This window comes from Cuculus canorus, chromosome 11 (genome assembly GCF_017976375.1).
Source record: "Cuculus canorus isolate bCucCan1 chromosome 11, bCucCan1.pri, whole genome shotgun sequence".
NCBI lineage: Eukaryota > Metazoa > Chordata > Aves > Cuculiformes > Cuculidae > Cuculus > Cuculus canorus.
Genome location: NC_071411.1, coordinates 8,647,144 through 8,667,555, shown reverse-complemented (window position 1 = coordinate 8,667,555; position 20,412 = coordinate 8,647,144). Strand labels below are relative to the sequence as shown.

The following is a 20,412-nucleotide window of genomic DNA, read 5'->3' as shown; positions in this document are numbered from 1 at the left end:
TTTTGCCAATTGAATAGATTGTATCGAGCTATAAAACTTCATCTTAGTCTCTCCTGATGGGCTAAATATCTGAGGCAGTGCTAACTGGGGAAAAGGGCACAGGCTGGTCTGGAGGCAGAAAAATGTGAAATTAATTAGCATTATCCTTACATACAGCACAAGCTGCCACTATTGAAACCACGCTAAAATTAGTCCTGCATAAAATGTTCATTGACAGCAGCTTCCACTCAGCACTGAATGGAGCAGGCTGGAGCTGGCACCGACCCTTACGTGTTGTTAGATACAATCTTAACGACAACCGCTACCGTGTCTTGAATGGTGAAGGATAAAGTTTGTTAGACATTTACACATCATTGGACACACTTGTTAATAAGATGCCATACTTAAGACAACCGTGCAGCTGGGATCCTGGGATCAGGAACCAGGAATCACATAGCAGAGACTGGTGTTTTTCTCCCACCCTGTGCACCCACTTTCCCACTGGATCAAATAGTACAGAGGGGACTCTATGTCATTTTGAATGAAGGATCTTTCTGAACTGCTCACACCAGTTTGACATGTAATTCCTCCAAGCTGCCCTAAAAATCACTCTTGACAATTCCTTCCATGTGGCCCTGCAAAGGGCACATGGGACAGATCTGTGAGATACAGTGAAAGCAGGACACCAAGCTTGGCAGTCTCTTGCTTCCCAACCCTTACTTACTCCTTCTGACCCCACATGTGCCCTGCTCCAAGTAAGCCTTTTACCCTTCCTTTGTCCCATAAATATTATACAGTCAGCTTTAGCTACTGAAAGGAAAACCATAATTTTAAAACTGGTTTTGGACAGCACATCAAGCACCAGTGCCTTCCAAAGCTCTGTGGTACCACTTTGCTCTTGGTATCAAAAGAGCTGGGAAGAGGTAATTATCTGGATGGCCTGTTCTGTAAAAGGAAGACACAAGATAATATGCTGTTCTGCTAAGGACTAGCAACGCCCTCGGTGAAAACAGGCTACTTGCAACCACAGAGCCTCAATCAGGGACACTGCATTCAGCACTGCCCCAGGAGAACGCTACTGCTCTGTGTTTGTGTCACTACCTCCCAATATCACAGCACCAGCCAGCACAGATGAAAAGATTCAGGGTCACAGCCACTTCAGATCACAGTTTCGTCCTGCAACATCTCATCATGCCTTTGTCATAGAATTTAAAGAAGGACAGCCCTGGAGACAAAGAAGAGCCAGGTCTGGGAAAGGTCTTTCTTAAGCACGAAATTCTGCAAGACTAACACAGTCTATAGGAAATTAGGATTTTGTTGACGCTTGTTTCTGCTTACGTTTCTTTTCTGTTCCTGGTTGACCTTGCAGGAAAATGTTGTGAGATGCACCTCACCTTAAGCAATAGCGACACAGCCCACCCTTTGAATTCCCTTCCCAACAGACAGGTGCACATGCAGATGCTCCACTCCTTTCCTGCAGTGCAGACCAGGACTTGAAATTACTGATTGCAGCTTCAGTGCTCTTGCCTGGTATTGCCATGAGACAGACCTCAGGGGTAGGTCACACCAGACACCCTCCCCACTGCCATACACGGTCCATTCCCTTCTGCAAGGAAACCTGCCCATGTCGGGCAGAGCACTGCAGCAGCAATGAAAACAGACTTTACTTAAACAGGCTGCAATGGTTCTTGCATCGCAAAGAAACAGCCTCAGCCCAAAGGCTTTTAACTTAAACAGATTTCAACATCTATTTGGGGTGAAAAGGGTTGACTTCAGGAACACAAAGCAACACACTGCAGACTGCTCTTTACCCTGGCATAGGTGGAAAGCCACTTACCGCTGGCAGCTGGACACAGTTGGAACTGACATCGTATTCAATATATGCCACTTCTGTCCCTTCTTCTGACTTCCCATCTCTCATGTAGCAAACATCCCTAGTCCAATTGGTCAGACGATCCACCTCCTCCATTGCATAGACACAGAGCGCAGACTCCTCACTCAGTTTCCCAGAAGAAGCCTGCCAGGCAGAGAAGGCTGCAAACAGCACTTCTCCCTCTGTGTCCAGCTGCCCCCGGGCCAGGTCTTCTCCTGGCTGGGTGACATAGGCTGCTTGCAGGAGACTGTATGTGTTGGTCTTGCCCTGGCAGAGCAGAGGTAACTCCACATACGAGTAATAATGAGAGTCATCCAGGCAGATTCGTGAGATGTAGGTCTTGTACTCACGTGATTGAGACTTGAGGTCCCGACGGTAGAATAGGAAATAGATGCTTGAGCGATAAGTGAAAGATTTAATGAAATGGTGGTTGTACTCAGAGAGCCGTCCCACAGCCAGTTTTGCTGTTTCTTCATAGGAGAAAATGGAGTGAGAGTCTGTAGCTTGAACATCCCCACTGTGGGCTCTGAGGTTTCGGGTAGTGATGGGAGGAATCCCTCCTCCAACTCCTCGGCTAGTGTACCCTCGTCCCACAAACAGCAAGGGGACCTCATCCTTTGAGTAGGCTATGAGTCCTACAGTGGTGATGTTGGGATCATTGGCAGCAACGTACTGAGTGTCGCCAGGACTTTCTGGACGGAAGAGGACATGATCAATAGACGTGAGGCTCCTCTTCTCACAGATTCCCTGGTGCACACTGCCACACACAATGAGCTCCTTCTGCACCGTGTTCACCAGCAGCAGCTTGTTGTGATTGTCAGTGTGGTGTGCCTGAGGGCACTCTAGCTTTGAGACTGGGGGCAGGCAATCTTTACTGTCCAGAACTGGTCCAGTCTGAACCACTTTCTTCATCAGCAGGTCAGATGTCAGCTGAAAGAGAAAGTTGGTGGCCCCCAAGTAAATGGTCCCAGATTCCAAGTCCATAGACAGATGGAGGAATTTCGTAGCATTGCGTGAGAACGTGACATACTGCAGTCCCCGCGGAATCACTGCTCCCAAGAAACAGAGAACAGGAAGAAGGAAAGTTCCCAGAGGCATGGTAAACACTCTGCAAGAGATGAAAAGCTGTTATAACTCCTTGTAAACCAGAAGTGAAGATTAACACTCATCAAAATCCTTCAACAGCACTCATTATGAGAAGTGAGCAAAGAGGACAAGTATAAGCATAGAATGCAGAGAACTAGACACAGAGAGCTAACACAGGGGATTTTGCAGAAACAACCACAGAAAGAAGCCTTACTGAAACCACCTCTGCACTAAGACGGCAGGCACAGCATCTTCAGGAGAAGCCGCCATATTGCAAGTAACATTCTTGGGGGCTTTACCCGAGACTGCTGGATGGAACTGGGGAAAGCTTCCCTTCACAGGTCCAGACTTATACTAAACTGAATAAACAGTCCAAAGCACAGATTCATCAATACAGGGACATAATCTAAGGAGAAAGGTCCTACCTATGCTGTAATAGAAGGTGTTTCAAGCATTGGAGCTGATCACACCAGAAAAAGACATGTTTAGCCATACTCCTGCACAACTCTTTCCTATGATTCTATATTGGAGGTTCTCCAGGATGGGAGAGCACATTCCTATAGCAGCCAGCACATTGTATACATTGTTAATGAGCAACACCACAGTAAAATAAACCACTGTCCAAGACAAACACAACCTAGAGGACCATTGTTTAAATAAACTGTAGCTAGGATCCAATTCAGAGCAAACTAATAACCCCTTTGCTCCCTATTTGATGTAGATATCATAATTAATCCTTGTCTTTCTTATCACTTGTGGCTATCAACAGCCTCTTTTGGGCCTAAAGCTCTTCCACTAGTGGTTCAGCTGGAACCTTTCCATGCTCTTTCTGCCACAGAGCACGGCCCACCCGAGCAAGACTGCTCTGCCCTGATGCCAGGATAAGGTCTCCAAAAAGTCAGTCATATCAGCTCCCAGCCACCCCCCTGGGGCCACCAGTCTGCTCCAGCCTTCCAAGCCAGGTCTGGTGAGCCCCTATCTCCTTGGGCAGGTGCAACATGTCCAAATGAGGAGACCATCACCTTATCCTGCTCACTTGTTACTGTACTCTTTGGGGGAGAGGTCTCTTTCTGGCACTCATCTCTCCACAGCACCTCTACCAGTACTGTAAGTGGTAATCTAAACATGCCTGTTCCATGGACGATGTTTCAGTCCTTCCCTGCCCCATGCCCCAAAGTGCAGGCAAGGCCAGAGTGGTGGGCGTTGGACAGACCCACGGAACCACCAGACCTGTTCTGCTCCACTCTGGAGGATCTTTCCATCAACCCCTCTTGAAATCCACTGTGACCCACCCAAGCCATGCCACAGATAGGAACAACCATTCCCAAACAGCATGGGGAATCCCACAGCACAGTGGAAATGTGGTAATAAGTATCTGCAACATTTAAATTAATGCCTTCCCCATGGAGGAAGGGCAGCAGCTGCAAGTACTCATAATTTATTATGAGTACTACATTATTTGAATCGAGAAATAGGTGTGGATGCAGCTGTGAACCCACTCCCTTCCCTCCCTCCGTCAGACACGTATCAAAGCTACACACAGCTACACAGATGCCAAGCTGGGCCAGAGGCTCAGACTCGGCTCCTCGGGGGTGATGTTAATTTTGTAGTTATAGCTAAGAAAACTATCATCATTTCCTTCCTACAGCATCATCCGTCTTGGATCTTCTTGGTAAGCTCTAAGTGCTGTTAGACCAGAATTGCTTAGAGCAGGGGTGGAAAAAAGATGTGCAGCATCTCAAAAGAAGACTACTCCAGCATTTACCGAAAGGCTTACCCAATTCAGGTCACAAGCTTCTGACCGCACAAATTGTGTCTTACACTCATTCTGTACAACATCCAGCACAGAGTGTGCAGAAAACACAGTAGCGACTGTGAGAACAATAACTCCAAAACTCTAGTTCCATCTTTTGTTTGACTGCTATTGCAAAAAAACCCAACACCACAAAAGTCTGCTTTCCAGCTCCTTTGTCAGTAGAACAGGCATCTTTGCTCTACCAAAAGTCCAGCTGAGAGGATTAGTCTACTTGTAAAATCCAGCGGATGGAAGGTATTATAAATACAACACATTATTAAAAATAGGCTTTGTGAAGCTCTGGAAAAGCTCCACTTCACACGGTTATTGTAGGTAAGTAGGTAGTACTGTCAGGATATATCCCCACACAGGAATGTTTGCTCTAGGTTGGCAGCTTTCTCCAGAGCACACAGCTGCTGATTCACACCGTACCAGCACTGTGTTTAGGTTACACGCACACTAGGGCTTTTGTTTGCCCTGATAATGGACACTTAGTGTTTTCTGCTCTTAGTGCTATCAACACACTCTGCTTCACCCAGATTTGCAAACAACACTGAACTAGCCTTGGAGTCTCTCTCCGGGGTGGCGAGACAGTGCGTTGTAGCACTTGACAGAGGTCCTCATCATGTGGAAGATGTTATCTGTGAAGTGTGATGAGGGGTATTTATAAAGCCAGCAAGCAGATATACACAGACTGACGGATCGAGCTCTACCTCGGGTTTATATCACTAGAGGATATCTTGCCCCAGCTCAAAAATGTGAGTTATTCTTAATGAATTTTTACCTTTTTTTTTTTTTTTGAGAAAATTTTACTTAAGGAACTCCTTAACCACACAGTTGCCTTGGTACCTCTGCAAAGCCATCACGCAGATGTCATGATGGCTCGTTGTGCAACTCTGTCTGGAGTCTCCTCAGTTTAAAAGCTTAAAATGCCTGCAAACAAAACAATAGGCTGATGACCATCCAACAGCAGGAGCTTGACTACGTTGTGACAGAGTCACACTGCCATGGAGAAGAGCCTTTGATCTGGAAGCAGCTGAGGATCACAAGACATCATTACACTACACCACTTACAGGGATCTCTAATCTTCCTAGCTAATGCAACCCTCCTATGCCAGCACTTACATAGAAGTATCAGTATGTCTCTTTGGAATTTATGAATTCTGAAATACTGGCTTTATGGCTAGAGGTCATGCCTACAAGCGGCAAGACTCTGCTCCGACCACCACATACCATCACTGACAACTGCTGGGGCAGAACCAATGCTCATATGTACCATTAGTGGTTGAACTCAAAACCCAGCACATGACACCACTCTAGCAATGCAAATGTTTTTACGAAGTCTCTGATCTGTAGTTGAATCTATCCTTAGTGTTTCACTGAAACATTTTATCTAGTCTGTTCTGGAAAAGAGAAAAGCAACTATCCCTTCATTCCAGCAGACTACAATCAAAAGCAGCTCACGCTGTGATCAAATCTCTGACTTGAAGTTATTGTTATTTCACTCATCAATATTTCCCTATTAGTGACTTTAAGAGCTAGTCCTCAATAGTGTTCCAGGTAAGAAGTCACTATCCAATCCTCATGACTCTGAGAAAACAGAGTACAGCTATGAAGACAGGGAAAAAAAAAGTTGTACAGCATATCCTGCAAGCTGGGTCAAAAGACTGTGAGCAACAGGTAAACACTCAATATAGTGGTCTTTGTTGCTCTTTGCTGAAAATCCATTAGCAAATGAACTCTAATGTATTTATTGCTAGGTGAGCAAACATATACTAGAAATGAGCATGAGTCTGGGTGGCTTTCAGCAGTTAGAATCATTCCTGTTCTGCGTGAAAAGTGAGATAAAAACCCAGCCATGTCTTTTGATTCAGTTTTCCAAATTGTTTCTCAAACATGTGCATCACTGCCTTTTCTATTTCTTGCTCTTCAGTTAAGCCCATCACAACCTCTCTGGGAGGACAGGAAGGAGGAGGATAACCTACATTTAAATCTGATGGTTTCACGACAGGCTACACTTCTGAGCTCTTTATGGATTTACTGAAGCGTTCTGCTTCCTGTGCTCACTGCTAGTGTATAACACAGCTGTTACAGACAGATTGCACTAAAAGTGTGTAGCCTTTAATTAATTCTGAATGCAATTGCCAAGGCTTAAAGATTCTTTTTAAATATTCCATTTTTTTGATGAATTCCCATTAAATAGAAGAATGCTCCAGACAGTACTCTGAACATTGCCTGTAACACACAGTAAAATATTAATATCCAAATGATTCTTCTGAGTTTCATTTATTTAATCTGGATCACAACAGAAGGGATAGAGGATTAAGTCAGTTCTGCCACAGAATATTTATATCATATCCACAAAACAACAACCAATACTGTGGAAGCAATGGCACCATTCTGTTGCTTGGAATTTGAAATAAGACCATGTTTTCTGTAGCTCTATTTTTACCTCTCTGACCTCAGATATCCCTCTCGGAGACTTTACTCATTCATTAAAGAAACAAACACAGAACTCATTTGGACACATTTTAACAGCGTATCAACACTTAAAGATTATTTCAATCCTCACAGATTATTTCCCTAATACCACATCCTACCCCCCAAACATGGAGAGGTCAGGTAATGTTCCAACTTCTACGCTAAATTTCATACTCAACACCAATCCCAGCAGAATTAGCCTTGGAAAAAAAAGTAGGTCCCTGAAATTTGCACCTGCAATTTCCCCTGTATCATTTGCAGAGCCAACCCACAGTGCGAGCACTAAAAGATTTAAAAATTAAAAGCGTAATTCTTGCAGCTGCACGATGACCCTTGTGCTCCAGCACATTCAAATCGCCCAGCAGTGGGAAGACGACCACTGCTGTGTTTTCTGCACAAAAGCCCTGAATTACAGCCCCCTTCTACGTCTCATATGCTCAACAGAGACTTGCTGTTTTCTGCTGTGAAAGAGGACATTCCCGTTACATAAATAAATCTTTTTTTTTCAGTCTTATTTACTACCACCAGGCCAGTTCCTTGCTCTGCTGTTTAAGAACACTTGAAGCAAGCAGCTCCAGCAGAGATGAACACAAACCTCTTTTTTCCAAATAAAATTGACCCGAAGGAGAATCCAATGTCCAAGCCATCCTGCCAGAGCACGACTGGCACAGACAAGGGAGCTCAGTTATACCAGATGTGACTAACACCAAACCCAGGGTCAAAATAACTTCAAAAAAGTCCTCTAGAGACAAAATACCGAAAGTGAAACAGCAAAGGAAGGTGGCAGAAAACCTGTACTTTCAGGCTACAGAATTAACAGCATTATTAGATAAGCATTTGGGAAAATTATGTTTTTTAAAGTCTTGCTACTTACTGCTGCCCATTACAACATATGTTTCTGGATGGATTTGAAGAAGTTATACTAAAATAACATTGCACAAAATACTTTGTCGACTTTGTGACACAATTGCATTTAATGATGCTTATGCATCGCTAAGGGTCTTTGGAAAAACTGTAAAAAGTGCTGCTACACCCCTGGGTCTACCTAAATATAGATTTTAGGCATACTGGAATTAATTCATAGTAGCAGACAGGTATTTCTCCTGAACAGCTCTAGCACAAGCAATCTTCTCTCTTGCATACATGAAAACGTGTTACAAACACTAGTTTAAGCTTCCAGTAGAAGTGATTAATGAAGAATTAATGATTAATACATTAAATAGTGAACTTTTAATGAACCAAGACCAAAACCACCAACATCTATGAGGAATAAAGCCATCACAAGCTGTTTGCTGTTGAGAGAAACTTTCTTCATAGATATTCTATCACTGTAAATTGAGGGATGACTTTTCACTTCATCATCCTGACAAGCACTAACAAAAAGTGAACTCAAATATCATGTTGTACACGGGGGGGGGGGGGGGGGGGGGGGGGGGGAAAGGGGGAAATCAAGTCAGCAGTTAGCTTCTCAGTATCTTAATACAAGTAAAGCATAACTTTCTGCCTGTCTTATGCTTTTGAAGATTAGAGCCCTTCGGGATCTGCTCCAACTTTCTGCGTAATCAAACCACAAAACACCACAAAGAAACCTCCTCTTTTAGCTCATGAGCTCCTGACTAAAGTCTCCCATTGAAAGTCGATTTTTTAGTTAGGACTCCTAAATTACAGAAACTACTAATCTTAACCAAGCAAGCTGATCCCCGAGGGTTACCCACCTCAAGGAAAATGGCTTGTCATTTTGTCTAACTTTGCTTGTCACAAGATCTCCCAAGTCAAAGAAACTTCTAGTCGCTTTTTGCATGAAGAGTTTGAAAACTAATCCTTCTTCTTAATCCTCCTTGGGCAAGAAGATAACGACAGCTATTCTAACTTGGGAAGAGGCCCACCTACACAGAAACCCCGGCTCCAGCAACAGACAATAACAGATGCCTAAGAAGCGTAAGGGCTGACGAGCATAAGGCAATCTTTCCCTAACACATCCTGCCAGCTTTGGGCCTTCCAGCATCGCAGACTGCAGCCACTGATAATCCTTTGGATGGACACATGAGGTGGTCTGAGCTTCTTCAGTCAGGAAGAATTAATTTTTCTTTTAGCAATTTGAACCCTTTCCAGTTTGTCAGCATCCTTTTTTTTGAAGTACCTGACCTGGATGAGCATCCCTCTTTCACAGCACCTGACCAAAATATGCTATCCCTCGGCTTTCCAATGCTGCACACAGAGCAAACAGCACTTTCTCCAGTTCTACCCACCACTCCTCCATCTACCTGTCTAAAAACCTCATGCTCTTCCAGCTGCCACATCACTCGCCAAGTTTGTATCCAGCCTAACACAATCAGGGACTCAAATAGTCTTCTAAGCAACCAGTTAGGGAAAAAAAAAATTAAAAAAATCCCGTTTCCTAGCTTTTTAGAGTACACCCAGAGAGCCCAGATAGGTTTAATCCAGCTGTAATAGAACCCTGCTGGGAAAGCAGAGCTCACTAAAGTTACCCATCCAATTCACCCTGCTGAGCAAATCCACCATTTCTACACAGATCTACGTAAGTCTAAGCTGACCATTCACTGCAGAAAGAAATTCGCTTGCAGAAGTTCAAGAAGCTGATCAAAACACAGACTAATTCCTGAGCAGAGAAACTGGAGAGAAACCCCTGCAGTACCTGGAAAACTCCAAAAGCAAATTTCCCATTTACCAAGATCCAAGAACCAGTTTTTAATCTGTTTAATATGAACTAAGTTTATTTTAAAAGAACTGCCAACTAAGACTGTTGGAAAAAAAAGTTAAGCTATCGGGGAATTAAAAGTCCCTATCATGATTTCATAAGTAATTAAAAGACAGGAAATCAAAAGTGGAAAAGTTTCCTGTCAGGCAGAGGTTATCAGTGAGATCTACCAAGAACTTGTTCTGCAACCTACAGTGTGCTCACAGAGCATCTATGAAAAGGAATAAGGCCAGAAGTGGCAAAGTTTATTAATTAAAAAAAATACATATTCATCACAATCAAACTCAGGAAAGCCTGAAAACCAAAAAGTAGCAAAACTCAGGTGCTCCTAAGTAACTGTTGAGTACCTCAGATGTCAATAAACACCAAAATCAACACGAAATATTCTAATTACATAAACACAATGGGATCCAAACTAGCTGTTGCCACCCGGGAAAACTTTGGAAAGTTGGTAGTTCAGTTCAGTATTTAGTATTAAGCAAAAAGGGCAAATACAGCCTTTCGAGTGATTAGGAAAGAAAACACATCACCATTTTGTTGTTGAATGCTGCAGGCAGTTCTGACTCCCACATCTGAAAAAGGAGACAGAATGACAAAAAGGACAACAAAGATGATCAAAAAGACGGAGCAGCTTCCATATAAGGAGAGACTGAACAGAGCAGGACTTCAGATAGACAAAGAAACAACCAGGGGGAAGATATGGAAAATTAAAGAGATCTGAAATATGACAGAATGTCAAGATGAAAAACATGGAATCATCTACTACCATGTCTTACTATGCAGAAACGAGAGCATCCACCAAAGTTACGGATAACATTTCTAAGCCAGCTCAAGGATATTGTCACTGGATGTAAAATATTTTAAATAACATTTAACATGTATAATTAAATTGTAGAGCTTACTGCTGTAGGATGCCATGGAGACTAGAAACATAAACACGTTAGAAGAGGGATTATATAAATTAATGGAGAATAGACGTAGTCAAGATCAGACAATTAGATACAACTCTTGGCCAAGGAGGGCCCTAAACTGATGATGGTCATAAGCTGGGAGTCAAACAAGAGGGAGGAGAAAGAAAAAAAAGAGCCAACAAACCCATCACATTATCCATGCCCTGTTTCTTACAGTCCTCGTTAAGTGTCTGCTTCTGGCTCTTGTCAAAGACAGGACACTGAGCTACACAGAGCTTTGCCATTTGCCCCAGGATGACAGCTCTATTTAAACCTCTTATTTTATGGTACGTTTATAGATTGTATTTATTTTTAAATATTAAGAATGTAACTTTAGCTCTGCCTAATCACATATTTAGGAAGCCAGAAAGCTAACCTCGCTGACTATTTCTAAAGGCACTATCTATCATATTAACATTTAGATACCATCTAATTGAATCCTGACAGCACAGCACAAAGTCAATGCACAACACAGCAGCGAAGCAAGCATCACTCTCAGCAGACTGGAAAACTGAAGAAAAAGCTAGAGCCACAGTGCATGGAAGTGGCAGAATTGGGTTTAATGCACCCACAGTCTCTCTTCCAGGAACAGCTCTTCCCAGTCTCCTAAACACTTCATGGAAACTTCTCACTCAGATGCCAATTGAACAAAGCAGATAACATGTTTGCTGTAGGTACAGCTAAGCACTGTGTAGCGCTTAACAGAAATGCTATTGGTAAAAGTAGGTCAGGAATCATCTGTTCTAACCAGGGAGAAAGGAAAGCTAAAGCTCACCAGACTATTTGGCCAGGTATTACAGAAAACCTTCATCTGGGATTTCATCACTACTTCAAACAGACATGATTCATATTTTACCAGCCTCCACCTCAAACAAGGCACGCCTTCCCAACCACACTGCCCTCCCTGTCATTAGGGGCACCTCTCCCCAGCCTCAGCCAGCATCCTCCTGTTCTCAGCTTTGGCTCCACGGGCTATGAAAGCCAGAGTTCCCCCCTGCACTGGCTGCGTTAGCCATTCTCTGTTGATTTGTATAAAGCAGAAATGCCCAACCGTTTCCTCCAGAAACACCTAGGACAGCCCACAATCTTTGCACTGGAATCACTTCTGCCTTTAAGTCTGTTTTCCTTGGCAAGGTGCCCTCCAGAAGGGAGGGAGGAGACCTCCTGCAACCAGCACTTGCTTTTTGGAGGACCGCACCATGACCCCTAACCAAGCTCTCACGTCCCAGAGGCAAAGGCCAAGCTCCAAAGGCAAATTCTTTGCATACAGCCTGGCCATGGAGTAACCTAGCAAGAGAGGAAAGGAGCTTTGAAACTCCCATGAAAGGAAGCTACTCCTGCACTTGCACCCCAGGAGGAAAACATGGTCTCCATACCAGCATCAGCCCTGCAGGATTGCACAGTGGAAGGGAGAACAGAGACCTATTGCAAAAGGAGTTCATGCTAGCAGTGTTACAAGACCACAAGCAAACAGACAAGTACTACATTCTGAGTTCCACCATCCAGTTGTCAAGATGCAAATCACTGCCTGCCTTGAATCAATCTTTCCACTCTGTAGACACTAAGTTGTGCAGGGTGCTTTCACCTGTTAAAGAACAGCATTTCCTCAAAGCCCTAGACACCTTCAATTTTGGTATAACAGGTCTACAAAGAACTATTATGCCCTCAGAGGACAGGAAGGAATTCTCCTTGAAGTTTTCCTTCATTTCAAATAAAAGTCACTTTTCTGCCCTCCCCAGTAATCTTCTGGAGAACTATAGCCTGACAGCCTTCCCTCATCACTTCAACAGTGTCAGCAATTCTGGCTACAGACATGAATACAGGCAGTAACATGCAAATAAATTTAATGCAATTGCAACCACAGGAGTAGCATCTATCCCCTCCCACCAAGAGAGGGCAAAATCAACAGAATTCCACATCACTACCACGATCTGCTTGTGGTTTGCCTTCAGACCAAGTTGGGGTACATTCTATTTTGTATTACTCAACTCATTTTAAAGCATTATCACAAATGAAACTTTGATCAATTAATCTTCCATAAATTAGTACCCAAGCCTGGAAGGCGAGCAGTAGTCAGCTACAAACTATTAGGCTTAATATTCTGGTAATTAAGTTACACAGGTCTGCCAGACAATGATCCAAGTTGAGGTGGCAGACATTTTCTCCCACCTCTGCAAGCCAATACCAAAGCTTTCACAAGGCCAAGAGCCGGCAGCAACATACCAGGTCATACAAAATGCAAAGGACCTTTCCGAGTTGTTCATAACAGGTATAAAACATGAAAGGTCCCACTGCACTGCTGCAGAAGACTGAACCGGCCGAGCGCACGCAGGATCAGCTTTGCACCAGCCCCAACAGCCCTGAGCACTCAAGTTCTCACACAGGCTGGGATCTTTGATATCCAGTGCTTCCAAACGTAGTCCAATCGAACAGTGGCACAGGAACCAATTCATGAAGGGCTCTCAAGGTGCACACAGTCAGGGAGCCACAGGCTGCCAGCAGCGATGCACTGTACTCCTCCACCTTACAATCACAGCCCTCCATCACAGACACTGTCCACACTTGGGAGGTCTTGTTTCAAGAACAAAATTCAGAGCACCAGCGTGCATACAGGTAGAGGTGGGAGGACTACTACATGGCATAGGCCATCAGGCAAAGCTCTTCATTCATATCGCTGTGGGTCCATAACCTGGAGGAGTGAAAATGAGCAACGTGACAATTAAGCAGCAAAGGAAGCAGAAGCCAGGACACTGCAAGATCTGGTATTTGGAGAAATGAACCATCTGGAGCAAGAGATCTCAATCACCTCGTCAACAGACACACATCTAGTCACACCTTATCCAGAATAACGAATTTTATTACAAGACAAAATTTACCTTAAGAAATTTTAGCACCATCAAGTCGTTTGCAACACGAGCATCTGTTCTAATCTGTACACTCAGGCTCAGGAGATGATAACTTTCTCTGGCAAAATATTCAAGTTCCGGGTCCTAGTCAGGGCTGAGAAAGCTCCGGTGCTGTCCTAAAGGCACTACAGTTCAGAACTGGCTACCTGTTCATGGCAGCTATGAATTTAAAAGGCTTTTTGGTTGAGACTCTTCTCCATCTGGTTTCCTGCCCTCCCATCTTAGGTCTGACAGGCACTGGCTGGGCAGGAACAACTGGCTCTTCCCTTTGCCTTTCAGGAAGCCCAGACCTTCACCCTAGGGCCACAGAGATGCACTAACAGGTCTGCTACATAAAATGCAGTTCTAGTCTGAAATGCAGACTGCTATAAGCAGATTGTCACCATTTCAAGAAAATGTGGCCTTGCCAGGGTCAACCCTGGGCAAAAGTGCCCAGAAGACAGGAAAGCCAGATTTACAGTAGTTTGTCAAGAACAAAATTGAGAGTTTTGCATTCGATTGTCTGCTCATCTGCTGGAAGGAACAGCTCTACAGAGCAGAGAGGCTGGTAAGGGGAACAAGGAAAAACTATGCACATCTGTGCTGAAAGGATAAACCATAGCCTGTGGTCAGCACAGTTTTGTTTGCAGATTGTCCCAATTCTGGGCACCCTTCTTCTGTCATTTGAAGATATATATTCCAAATGCCAGGGACTGTGCCTCCCTCTGGGAAAGGCAACTGTTCAACTCTGCTGCAACACAGGTAACTAATCAAAACTTAACAAAAATGTGGCTCAGGCAACACTCTTCAGACATATATGTGGACCAAACCGAACAATCAGCTACCCAATGTCAACCCAGGAGGCCACGGCAGGGCTGACTGAAGTCCAGCATCATAAAAAAACTTTTAAATTAAACCTCCTCAGGGCTTAGTGGGAAATACGCTGGTTGAAAACATGAACTAGCTAGGAGCAGAAAAGATCACGTGGGCTAAAGATGGTTCAGACTAAATCTGATCTGGACAGACTGTCTGGAGAATGGCAGACAGATCCAGCGCTCACAGGAACAGGTTGAGAGAGAATCATTGCTGGAATAAAACTACTTATGAAAACAATAATTGAGAGCAAAGCAGGAAGGCTGCTCTCTAAATGGTGTAACAACTAAGTGCACTGCTACTCAACAATGACGAGACTTCTGGTTTTGGGGGAGAGACACCTCTTCTTCCTGCAGAGAGTTGATTAAATAGGTACAGCACATCAAGTTGACACGGGAACAATCAACAGGAAGGGAACCTAAGCTCCCTCCACCTAGTTCCACAACATCACCCTTGCCCTAATCCTGTGTGTACTCCACGTGGCTTCTAGTCCCAGCCCCAGGCCTGTCTGTACTCACCGCAGCTGTAATCTGAGCACGCGACTTCTCCGCCAGTCCACAGAGTGACTTTCGGTACAGACTACGAGAGGCAGTCAATTCAGTTTCTGTATACTTGCAAAGGGGATATAATTTCTCAAAATATATCAACCCGGTTCTTTTCAGTCGTAAGAGCATGCCTGCAAGAATATTCATCATCTTAGTTCTGCTACTGTTCAGCTTTCCATAGCTGTTCCCCATGGACCACAGCAGCAAAGTTAGTCAACGGAAGGCGAGAAAAGGACTCCACCTAACAGCAGAGACCATGTCCTCATGGTCGAAAGGACAGTTAGCCCAAAGTTATTCTCTTCCTTCTGAAAGGGAGAGGAAAGTTCCAAGGAACAACTAGGGCTGCCATTCTGTACTGTGCCCTCAGCAGATTTGGGTAAGCATCTAAAACCAAGTGCAAGACCAGGCTTTCAAGGGTAAAACATCTAGAAGCGAGTTATTTTTAAATGTTATTTTTAAAATGACAGGGCCTAAAATAAGACCAGTGTTTTGAGTACTTCTTTTGAGGAGTATGAACCTCACGTAGGCCATGACATTTTTAGTTTAAAGTCACTTTGGAACAGGAATTGTACTGTTTACACATCTGCTTATCATCCATTTCAATTCAAATTAAGTTTCGGTTCATTACCAGGCAAGAGCCACTCTTTTGAAGGGGGGAAATTAACACAAATAAGATTTAGGCTACCAGCAGCAAGACAGTCTCTGTAGCTCAGTAAAGCATGTACCATCTCAGAGCATCAGGAACAGTAAATGCCATAGGCAAAAGGAGAAAGTCAGCTTCTCTCCTTATAATATTTGCCTTCACACCACCCTCCCTAGCTGGGCAGTTTCCAGAAATATACTCTCCACCTCTCCTGAAACTTAAGTCAACAGTCTGCAGACTCCAATAGCCCACAGGCAATGCTTTCAGCAAGAGGTGCACACAGTACATTACAAGCAGTGCAGAAGCAACTTGGACCACAGGCTGTGCCAGTCTCTGTTTTTACAAGTTGTATTTGTATTTCCCCCACCTCCCACTCCATGCTATCAAACCAGATTGTAGTTGTCTGGCTTTGGCCTGAAACTTTAGTATAAAGTAAGTATATAGTAGTACTTCACCTCCCTGAATACTCTCCCAGGCTTCCACAATGTGCAGCTTGGGGATTTCTCAGGACAGAGGTGGTATCTATGCATTTAGCAACCTTCAATACCTCCTTCTGCTATGGAGCTGCCCTGAATCCTCCAGTGCACACAGATGCTTTGCGTTCACAACATCCTGTGGCAAGAAGCTTCCCAGGTTAACTGCACACATTAAGGACTAGGATTTTATTTGATTTTAAGCTTACTACATGCTGGCTCCATTCAATACCTATTCATACTTGTAACGAAAGAGGCAAAGAAAAATTGCTCCCCCTCTAGCCCCTTCCATGCCATTCAGGATTTTGAAGGTAACTATCACTCATGGCTTTTCAGGTGGAAGAGTCCCAGTCTACTCATCTGCTCTTTATATGAATGGTACCCCTCACCTCTGGCCATTGTGCTGCTCTTCCATTTCTGAAAACTGAAGATACCTTTCTTAAGGTGCAATGGTTCTCCTAAAGCTCAGCTTCCATAAGAGCTGGAGAAACTAGCCTGACAGTTATTAAATACTGCAGGTATCCTCAGCTGCTATAGTGAACTGCTAGGCACATGTTTCTCGGCTAAAATATTCAGCCTAACTTCTTAAACTGAGTTCGCTCAAAGGCAAGTTTACTTTCAAGCCACAGCATCCAGATACATCTTCTTCCTCCAGAATAGGGCGTCTTTTTCAACAAATTTCTCTCCCTGTTAGTACTTTGGAAATACAAATAACCTTATACTTGATTAGCCTGCCCTGATGAAGGACATATCCCTCATCACAGAAGGCTGCATGCCAAAGCTTTATTCTTTCTGCCTCATGTTATTTATCAACATTTCAATACATCATTTTTTTCCTCAAGTACAGGCACAGCATTTGGCGATTTCCCAATGTTACATAACACTGTTTTTATCATGACTCCCTCAAAATCCCAAGTGATTTCTTCTACAAGTGCAGTAATCTTAATTGCTTCCTACATACTTGATTATCAGATCTAGGACTTCACTACTTACACATGCTTAGCTAAACTAAACTTTTCTGTCAGGCTGAAGTACCTGGCTCACCTGTGGTGCTTTTAGAGGCAAAACATAGAAAACAATTCAGAATTTTATTCTTTACTTCACTGTGGATATGTGTAGGTCTGCATTAGTTTTCCACTGAGAGAAGCTGAGAAGTGGTTTTTGGTAGACTAAAACAAGAATCTAGTTGTTACAAGGTAAAACAATTAAACAGATGGAGCATACATACCCAGTGAAAAGAGCTCAGCATGCAGAGATAGACATCTCAGAAATGGAATTGCAAGACAAGATGCAAGACCAGAGAGCTACTAGGACTCATCTTTCATTGAAATACCACATTTGGAACTGGTGCTGGAGTTTGAGGTAGCTACGCAGATGCTTTACATAACATACGGAGGATGTATTTGACCTAGAAATACCCAGCCCCCCACTATTCTGACCACTTTGGAGGGAGCACACTATAAAGAACTGCTTGTCAGAGGTAGGAAGTAATGAGAAAGAAACATTTACAACCAAAACACATCATCACAGTCTCTTCATTTGGAAAAACATGCCCGCTATCCCCCCAAAGGTGAGGGTTTCTCCTGAAGAATTCTTGCCTTGCACACAGCACAGCAGTTGTATGTTTATTCTTACTAAAGGAGAAAAAGAGATGGGCGACAGAAAATAGGGCTGAAAATCAGTCCCTAAGCTGCTTAAAAAGGAGGGGAGAGAAAAGGAGGGAACAAGTAACACTCTCCTAGGTAACACCAAAGCGCTACTCTGGCTGTGCAAGAATGAAGCAGAGCGCGACTGGGGTAATAACCGTAACTCACATTTCAGAAGTTAGTTTGTTCAGCCATGATCTTTTGCACTTAAAGGTACTAAAAAGCATGTCCTCTAGTGCACTTCTGCTGGAGCACTTTCTCAATAGAATCTGGATAGAATCAGCTTGATATCTCAAAGTACACAACATACAGACCTCTGTCCTCCTTACAGTCTTTTATTTTTTATATACCCTGAAAGCAAGGATCCAGAAGAGACTGGCCTGAATTCAAGTCATCTCAAGTACTTACTCATTCCCTATTTCAAACGGCTTTGATTTAGTGGCTTTACTTGAACCACGCAGAGCAACGCAAAGCTGAGGAAACCAAATCTGTAAATCTTTGTACATATGCTATATATACACAGAATTAATTCTTTGAAGGTTCTGTGTTTAGGCGGGTTTTCCAAAAGCCTGCTTTTTACTACCCAAGAGTTCAATCCAGCTCTACAACCAAACTGAAACCACACAGGCTGCACGCACAGAGAAGTCTGGGCTAGGGGTTGCTGTCTGGCTTTGTTCATTGTTTTTACTTCTGTTGAGCTCTCCTGCTGCTATAGCTGCAAGTTCAACAAGCAGGCATCATTCCGATGAAGTTCTCCTGGACTCCCAGTGCTCTAATGTGATACTCATCTCTCTAGCTCCAGTGCAAGGGTCAGTGACTCATCTAAATCAGCACCTAATGTCCAGGTGCCAGGGTTTCACTCCTCATCCAGAAGTTCATGCAGATCTGCAGATCTCTGGCAGCTCATTCAGTCTGGGATCTTTGCTGTACCGCCCTATATTTGATATTCAAATTCTCATATTCAAATTTCACACATTCACTTGCAGTGTGCTTTGCCGGACAAACTGAAATAGGAGTTCTAACCATCCTGTTCAACAGGAAGCAGCCTCAAAGGAGTAATCAGTTTCAGGGAGACATTTCTTCAAGGGTCTGTGGCTGTCAACACCACAGAGCTCAGACAGCACAAAGCAGCTCTTCACTCTGCATGATGACTGACAGCCAGATATGAACATAACCCCTGCTCCAAGAGACAGTCTTCAGACCGGGGAACACTCACTGGCCCATTTCTGGCCATAGATCACCATCAGAAAGTAGCTTTTTTGTTTTGCTTGTTTCCATCTGTAGGTTAAACTCATTCCTTCATAACAGAAAATTAACAGTTTGAAAGTTATTTTATTACATTGCAACAGAGATGGAAGTGCAGTACCAGAGGTGCCGAGAAGATTCTTGCAGAAAGTGTGGAGTGGCCTGACTTAGGCACCACTGCAACCCACAGATCTCAAACAGTCCCCTAAGAAAGGGGAGGTGCAGTTGCAATAGAGGACCAATACAGAGAGAAGAATGAGAAGCAAATGGACAGGCAACCTTTAGAGTAAATACATCAGCTTACAGCAGAACTCTACAGATCAAAGCTTCTGTTGAAGAGATGCCCTCTGTCCTTCATAGGACTTCCCTATACTAAGGGAATGTTCCCTTTGCAAAAGGAATAAGTGAATACTTTCATATACAGCCTCTCACTCTTTCCAGTAGAGTACGCGTCCGGTGAACCCACTCCTCCAACTAATGACAGGCAGTACAGCTCATTGGGTGGGTTCATTAAGCAGCAGCATCAAGAGGCTGCCCAGCATTACACTGGCCACACAAACTGAGATGATGCAGGAGCCCAGCAGTCCATGGGCGTCCCAGCGCTGACTCCCGACGCATTTTGCTTACCATCTGGACTCCTGGGACCGCTGAGACACCTTCATTTCTCTTTTTGAAGAGTGTGCCTCAAGCTGGAAGAAACAACATAACATGAAATGCAAAGACAATTTTTCCAATAAATGAAATCTCTGTTGCACTTGACTCCCGCTGTGGTTCCCTTCCCCCTGAGAAGGCAAGGTCTGGCCAGCTGCACAAAGTCCAGGCAGCTCTGGGAAAACAATGGGATCTTTTTCTTGCCAGAACGAGCCTTCCCGTTCACCCTTCTAACCATGGCATGGAGGACATCCCCAGTGTGTCTGCAGGGGAGAGGAGTCTGTTGGCATAGCAACAGTACACCCTAACTCTCTGCTAATGAACAGGGATAAAATGTTTTGTTCTCATTAGGAAAAATACAGACACATTCCTGATTGGTGAGTAATGTCTCTGCCTCTGGGAGATTAGCTCAGAGCTGTGCAGCCTGAAACAGCCTCAATTCAGCCCACTGCAGCGCTTCCCTTGAACAGCCCTTCTCCAAGGACCGCATGTCTCTCAAGGGCAAGCCTACAGAGCCTTCTGTAGCGCTTTGCCTTGGGCCCGAGACAGCTCAAGGCAAGAATAATGA

General features: G+C 44.0%; 1 protein-coding gene across 4 annotated transcripts in view; it reads right to left on the bottom strand.

Annotated features, from left to right (window-relative positions):
- Positions 1 to 20,412, bottom strand: part of PLXNB1 (plexin B1) — an 80,981-nt gene that overhangs the window by 38,405 nt on the left and 22,164 nt on the right. For 3 of the 4 annotated variants that reach the window (XM_054076729.1, XM_054076730.1, XM_054076731.1), the window contains exons 2-3: positions 19,821 to 19,882; positions 1,817 to 2,960 (exon numbers count right to left, since the gene is read on the bottom strand). In XM_054076729.1, coding sequence (XP_053932704.1) covers positions 1,817 to 2,950 — 1,134 coding nt within the window. In that variant the 5' untranslated portion in view covers positions 2,951 to 2,960; positions 19,821 to 19,882. The remainder of the gene's footprint in view (positions 1 to 1,816; positions 2,961 to 19,820; positions 19,883 to 20,412) is intronic. The other variant, XM_054076732.1, reaches the window with a different exon arrangement.